General features: G+C 50.2%; 1 protein-coding gene across 2 annotated transcripts in view; it reads left to right on the top strand.

Annotated features, from left to right (window-relative positions):
- The window catches only part of nek7 (NIMA-related kinase 7), a 59,189-nt gene that overhangs the window by 13,882 nt on the left and 37,807 nt on the right, over positions 1-7,500 (top strand). The window contains exon 2 of one of the 2 annotated variants that reach the window (XM_083670997.1): positions 4,130-4,217. The exons of the other annotated variant lie outside the window; for it this stretch is intronic. Coding sequence (XP_083527123.1) covers positions 4,158-4,217 — 60 coding nt within the window. The 5' untranslated portion in view covers positions 4,130-4,157. The remainder of the gene's footprint in view (positions 1-4,129; positions 4,218-7,500) is intronic. 2 annotated transcript variants of the gene reach the window in all.

The following is a 7,500-nucleotide window of genomic DNA, read 5'->3' on the forward strand; positions in this document are numbered from 1 at the left end:
TCCCTCCCTACGGTGTCTCTTTACTTAACCTCCCCAAATCCTAACCTTAATTATTTGGGGGGGAAAAGCTCAACTAAATCTCAGATCAGCATCTCAGGGGCAACTTCACCCTGCTCCCACCTTGGCTACTGGTCACTGGAATAACATAATAGCCTGTTAGTGGCCTCCTCTCCTCCCCTCCCCTCCCCACCTCTCCCCTCCCCTCCCCTCTGTCCAGCCTGGGGTGTATTTCCAGCCCTCCCTGCCCAGTGCTGTGATGTGGCCTCTACCACGCGTGTCTATGAATAGTGTGGGGATTTAGCTGCCGCCCCGCCGCCAGACCAGCCCTCTGGAGTTTCTGCTGCTATTTGTGCCCACTGTCACCCAAGTGAAGGGAGAGAAACATCCATAGACTGTACAGCGCTGTAGGGGAAACCGTGATGCACCTCTACAGTAGAACAGCATGGTGAAAGAATGGAATACATAGATGTAGAATAGAATAGCGTAGATATAGAATAGAGTAGAATAGATATAGAGTAGATGTAGAATAGAATAGATGCAGTATCTGGGCCTACGATAGGCTATATCAAAGCCCCAAAAAGGTGTCCTTCTGGCGACCCCTGGAAACTGACTTTATGTGTGTGTGTGTGTGTGTGTGTGTCTCACTCCAGATTGAGTGAGCTTTGTTATCCCCCCCCCCCATGTTGATGTAAAGTGGCAGTCTTAATTGATCCTGTTAACGAGGGTGTGGGAGGCAGCAGGACGAGCCTGAGACGGAGGACCCAGAGGCCCCCTCTCCACTGAAACACTGGAGGCCCCATCTCCACTGAAACACTGGAGGCCCCATCTCCACTGAAACACCGGAGGCCCCATCTCCACTGAAACACCGGAGGCCCCCTCTCCACTGAAACACCGGAGGCCCCCTCTCCACTGAAACACCGGAGGCCCCCTCTCCACTGAAACACTGGAGGCCCCATCTCCACTGAAACACCGGAGGCCCCATCTCCACTGAAACACCGGAGGCCCCCTCTCCACTGAAACACCGGAGGCCCCCTCTCCACTGAAACACCGGAGGCCCCCTCTCCACTGAAACACTGGAGGCCCCATCTCCACTGAAACACCGGAGGCCCCATCTCCACTGAAACACCGGAGGCCCCATCTCCACTGAAACACCGGAGGCCCCATCTCCACTGAAACACCGGAGGCCCCATCTCCACTGAAACACCGGAGGCCCCATCTCCACTGAAACACCGGAGGCCCCATCTCCACTGAAACACCGGAGGCCCCATCTCCACTGAAACACCGGAGGCCCCCTCTCTACTGAAACACCGGAGGCCCCCTCTCCACTGAAACACCGGAGGCCCCCTCTCCACTGAAACACCGGAGGCCCCATCTCCACTGAAACACCGGAGGCCCCATCTCCACTGAAACACCGGAGGCCCCATCTCCACTGAAACACCGGAGGCCCCCTCTCCACTGAAACACCGGAGGCCCCATCTCCACTGAAACACCGGAGGCCCCCTCTCCACTGAAACACCGGAGGCCCCATCTCCACTGAAACACCGGAGGCCCCATCTCCACTGAAACACCGGAGGCCCCATCTCTACTGAAACACCGGAGGCCCCATCTCCACCGCAGGACACTGACGTGGAAATAACCGCTACTGAGGTTGGGCGACTCCTCGCCACTCTGAACACCCCAGTCACGAGAGAGAGAGGGAGAGGGAGAGGGAGGGGGAGGGGGAGAGAGGGAGAGAGAGAGAGAGAAAGAGATCCCCTGGCTGCAACTGGACATTTCACACACAATCTCGCCTAATGAGGTTCTTGAATGCAGTGGTTTTTTAAATGTATTTTTTTATTTGTTACATTTATTTAAAACTTCATTGTAACCTTTGCCTCTTGCTAATGACTGATTTACGTCATTGATTAGGTAATTGATTAGGTAGGACGGGCAGTCAAACGTTAGGCTTGGTGTGGTTTATTCATCAAGGTGTTTGTTCATATCTTTCATTAGCACAGCAGAAGTTATAAAGAAGATATGAAGCGCGATGGAATGATTAAGTCGGCTTTTTTTCTGCTGGTATTTTCATCACTGTATATTACTGGGTATTTTTAATTCTCCTCATTTAAAAACTCTTTCCATTTGAATGCTGATAAACTACTTGGGGGGGGGGGGGGGGGGGGGAAACAAGCTTTGAATGAAAATTTCCGACGAGGACAAAAAAAAAATGAAGAAAATTTAAACAATCCCAATATACACAATCCCTCGAGAAATGTTGTGCAAACACTTTTTTTTTTTTTTTTTTTTTAAGATCTTCAAAGGCCATTTAGTTGCAAATGAACCCAGACAACCAGGAAACGAAACCCAACCGCAGTAAACAACAGTAGTGGTGACGCAGGGCTCCTCCATACACACGTTGTCACTCAGCGACACCTCGCCAGATACCCGCCTAATTAGCATTATTAACCTTTCTAAATCAGACTGATTATATCGCCAGGGAGACGGCTGCTGTGTGGCGTTTCACTCTCCTGTACCCAGTATTTTAATTGGCTGGGGATATTTCAGCGCTCGCTTTCACTTCTGTCCCGGCAACGCGACAGCGAGACAGGCAGACAGGCAGGCAGGCAGACAGACAGACAGACAATGTGACAGAGACAGGCATACAGGCAGACAGACAGGCAATGCGACAGAGACAGACAGACAGACAGGCAGGCAGGCAGAAGAAGAGGATGGCCTTTTACGCAAGGGAGTGTTTGCATCACATCCCCTTCCTCAGTTGTGTGTGTGTGAGTGTGTGTGTGAGTGTGTGTGTGAGTGTGTGTGTGAGTGTGTGTGTGAGTGTGTGTGTGAGTGTGTGTGTGTGTGTGTGTGTGTGTGTGTGTGCTTCCTCTACCTACACCACGCAGCATGGTGTGACAGAGCCCATGCAGATTGTGACAGGATCATTAATATTCTGACGCCTGTACTATATGTGCACATACATGAGCCCTAGTCTGGCTCTGCTCTGTCACTGGCATCAACGCTTTCATTCTCTCCAGAGTCCCTATACACTAATCTGTTTGCATTATCGTGTTTGTGTGTGTGTGTTTGTGTGTGTGTGTTTGTTTGTGTGTGTGTGTGTGTGTGTGTGTGTGTGTGTGTGGCCCCTGTCTCATTCCCCCCCATTGCGTATGTGCTGCTAGTGATGGTATGGTAATAGTATGATATGCATATGCATCCAGCTTGCATACGAAGATGTGTTTGTGATTCTGAAAGTGTTTTTTTTTTTTCACTGAGCATTTAGGAGAAGAGATGTTGATGTGTTGATATGTCAACATATGTTGACAGTTAAAGAAAGGCTTGAGAATATGTTTGAGACCCGTGGATGGAATTAGAAGCAAATTGCATGACTGAATTAGATTATTATTTATTTTTGTGTGCGTCTTACTGTTTCTTACTGACAGAGATTTGAAATAAAGTTTTAGCAACTCCTCATCATATGGCCGAGCGGTGTGCAGCTCCACCAGTGGAGGAACTAATTACCTCGTAACAAACAAGCTCCTACATGCCGTGATGGAATTCACCACACCACTTTACCTCTCACCTTTTTTTTAATTAATTTGTTTACCTTTCCCTTGGAATGGAGGCATAAACATCCATTTCTGGGGAAATTTCTTATGACGGGACGGTTGGCCTTTCATATCCTTTCTTTGGTTCGCCTCGACATTGTTGCTGCAAGCATCGCCTGAGGCAACCTGATCTGAGCTGCAGGTCGGACTCCGCAACACTGACGGTGTCAGGTCAGGTCCGTACAGGGCTGGGGATCCGGTTCTACTGCAACACGACACCAGGCTCCCTGCCGGCACCCTGCAGTCACCCCAGCAGCGTACAACAGCTATTGTCTCTCCTGGACTGGAGGTCGTGCTTCGTGTTCCTTCCCCACAGCGGTGTGAATGGGAACGTTGAGGGTGACGTTGACCGGAGGTTGTGGCTGTGTTTTTGACAGGGGTGTGTGACTGGTAGGAGTGCGGTGTGTGGTCTGGGGGTAACGTTGACAGGAGGTTGTGGCTGTGTTTTTGACAGGGGTGTGTGACTGGTAGGAGTGCGGTGTGTGGTCTGGGGGTAACGTTGAGGAAACGTTGACCGGAGGTTGTGACTGTGTTTTTGACAGGGTTGTGAGGAATTGAGCTCCTGACACCATGGACATGGACGGCCAGCCACAAGGACAGCAGGCAGCAGTACCGGTGTTTCAGCCGCAGGTAGGCTACAGCTAAGCCAGTTCACACACATACACAGAATAGGCACACACACACACACTCTCACTCATACACTCATACATACACACTCACTCACTCTGTTTCTGTCTCTGTCGCTGTCTCTTTCTCAGACATCGACAGACACATTCATTTTTGGTTTTAATTGGTTTGGTTTCATTGTAATTCTGACTGGAAGTGCTTCAGGTCTCTGCCTTTTCGATTGTCTCCCTCCCTCCCTCCCTCCCTCCCTCCCTCCCTCCCTTGCTTTCTCTTCCTCCCTCGCTCGCTTCCTCCCTCACTACAACCTGCCTGACTCTCAGCATGCTGCTTTTCTTCCTTCCTGTCTTCTCTCCTTGCCCACCCTCCTGCTTCTCTCTGTCAATACACACACACACACACACACACACACACAGACACACACACACACACACACCACCACCATATTCTTTCCAGTAGTTTGTCTCTTCTGCAGCTGAACTTCACCTCTCCTTGACGAAGCGCGTTAGAAAAGCAGAAACGTTCTTCATTATGCGTACCTATGGCAACAGTCACCGACATGGGACCAGCAAAATGCTTAGTCCCACTTTTCTGAAGTATTACCAACTTTTCTAACTTAGCCACGCTCCTCCTGGCCTGTGTGTACGGTTTATGTCTCACATGGTGTTCTGTCCTTTTCAATGGCCCAGTCCAGTCCAGTCTAGTCCAGTCCAGTCCAGTCTAGTCTAGTCCAGTCCAGTCTAGTCCGTGCCGGGCTAGGAGAAACAGAGCTGTAGCCTGTAAGAAGAGGATGGAGAGAGAGAGAGGAGGATGGAGGAGAGAGGAGGAGAGAGGAGGATGGAAGAGAGAGGAGGAGAGAGGAGGATGGAAGAGAGAGGAGGAGAGAGGAGGATGGAAGAGAGAGAGGAGGATGGAGGAGAGAGGAGGAGAGAGGAGGATGGAAGAGAGAGGAGGAGAGAGGAGGATGGAAGAGAGAGAGGAGGATGGAAGAGAGAGAGGAGGATGGAGGAGAGAGAGGATGGAGGAGAGAGAGGATGGAGGAGAGAGAGGAGGATGGAGGAGAGAGGAGGAGAGAGGAGGATGGAAGAGAGAGAGGAGGATGGAGGAGGAGAGAGAGGAGGATGGAGGAGGAGAGAGAGGATGGAGGGGAGAGGAGGAGAGAGGAGGATGGAAGAGAGAGAGGAGGATGGAGGAGAGAGAGGAGGATGGAGGGGAGAGGAGGATGGAGGAGGAGAGAGAGGATGGAGGGGAGATCGGAGGATGGAGGGGAGGGGAGAGGAGGAGGGGAGGGGAGAGGAGGATGGAGGGGAGAGAGAGGATGGAGGGGAGATCGGAGGATGGAGGGGAGAGAGAGAGGATGGAGGGGAGAGGAGGATGATGGAGGGGAGAGGAGGATGGAGGAGAGAGAGGAGGATGGAGGAGGAGAGAGAGGATGGAGGGGAGAGAGGAGGATGGAGGAGGAGAGAGAGGATGGAGGGGAGGGGAGGGTGAATGTTGAATTGTTTCTATTGATTGAGGCTCAGGAGGGCTGCAGAGCTTGACCTCCCAGTGTGCTCTTTTCGGTTCGATAAAAAATTCGGGTTGTCCGGCACAAATCTGGTCACTGCTGGATTTGAATACCGGGGCTCCAACATCAGGCCCCATCGATCTTCCTCAAGAAGGATGTTTCTGGCTCCATCAGTATTGAATGGACTTGAAACAAAGAGCATTATCCATACGGCTCCAGAGTAAACAGAGAAAGCGAACGTTTTTCCAGGAGAAGCCAGCTCTAAAAATAGGCACGCGTGTGTTTTCACTTGTTGTTTTCTTTGTCACAGGGCACTGGAATATTAACACTGAAATTGCCAGGGGGGGGTTAATTTAGTCTAAGATTAGTAATTGTGAAATTAAGGATAATTGGGTTGTGCGCAGAAGAAGAAAAAGCAGATAAAAAGGCTTTAATGATTAATTTGAGAATTAGAATATTTTTTTTCTCATCAGCATCCCCCGCACTCCCTGGATATTCCGATGGGATACAGTGATCTTACCACCAGGGCTGCTGTTGTAATGATTTCTTTCGCTGGTTTCTGACAATACGATACGGTTTTACTTTCAGCATCTCATAACACACAGTTTTTTATGTCCCATGCACCAAACTCACCAAGTCAATTTACTGTATGTGCAAATATACTTGGCCAAATAAAAGAATTCTGATTCTGATTCTGAGTAGTAGGAGTCCAGGAGGCTGGTGGAGGTAGAAATCGGAGGACTGGCTCATTGTAATGCGTGGAATGGAATCAAACACTCATGAGTGTTTGATACCATTCCTCATTCCGTTCCATGCATTGCAATGAGCCTTCCCCCCCCCCGTCCCCCGTCCCCCCCAACGGTAAGAGCGTAGGCCTAGGTTTACTTTTTTGGGACATGAACACTTTTTTTTTTTTACACCCTGGTTTCTTTTCCACTCTTCTCCTACGGCTGTCTGAAATGTTTGAGACTTTTTTTTTAAATGAAAAAGACAGCAGACACAGTATGCAGATGTCTATCGGCACGGCAACCAGATGGGTGTCTTTCAACAAGTCCTGAATCTTATTTCACACTTTCCCAAGGTTCAATCCCCGCTCGGTATATAAAAATAAAAAAATAATATATATATATATATATAAAATAAAAAATAAATAAAAAAGAGTGTAAATGTGATGAAGAACGGATAGTCTCTCTGCCTGCTATCAGCTCTCTTTCTGCCTGATATCATCTCTCTTTCTCTCTTTCTCTCTTGTAGTCCCGGAGGTGTGATGCATATGCATAAGGGAAACTAGATCAGCTGCTACAGTGAGTTGTGCATTTTTAATGGCACATTTGCTCTTTGAGTGAGTGGGATAGGGTGAGGCCTTCAGATGGGATTTTGATCGTCACTGCAGATTTTTGACAGAGTTAAGATCCGTCTGTAAGCTGCCTGTAAGACAAGGCGGTGTGTTTAAAGTGTGCGGGAGGGGAGGGAGGTGGGGAGGAGAGGGGAGGGGAGGGAGGAGAGGGGAGGGGAGGTAGGGTAGGGAGGAGAGGGGAGGGAGGGGAGGTAGGGTAGGGAGGAGAGGGTAGGGGAGGGAGGGGGGGGGGGGGGAAGGAGGGAGAGAGCAGATTGAAGAGGAGTTGAGGAACCACAATCGGGCTGAAGCAGGGCTGGATGGCTGGATGACTGGCTGGATGACTGGCTGGATGGGGTGATGAATATTGCATGGTGCTGCTGGGGGGGGGGGGGGGTGATTCAGGGTGTGTGTGCCCCCCTGCCTGGTGCCTTGGTGCCTCTCTC

The sequence above is a fragment of the Argentina silus genome, assembly GCF_951799395.1.
Source record: "Argentina silus genome assembly, chromosome: 6".
Taxonomy (NCBI): domain Eukaryota; kingdom Metazoa; phylum Chordata; class Actinopteri; order Argentiniformes; family Argentinidae; genus Argentina; species Argentina silus.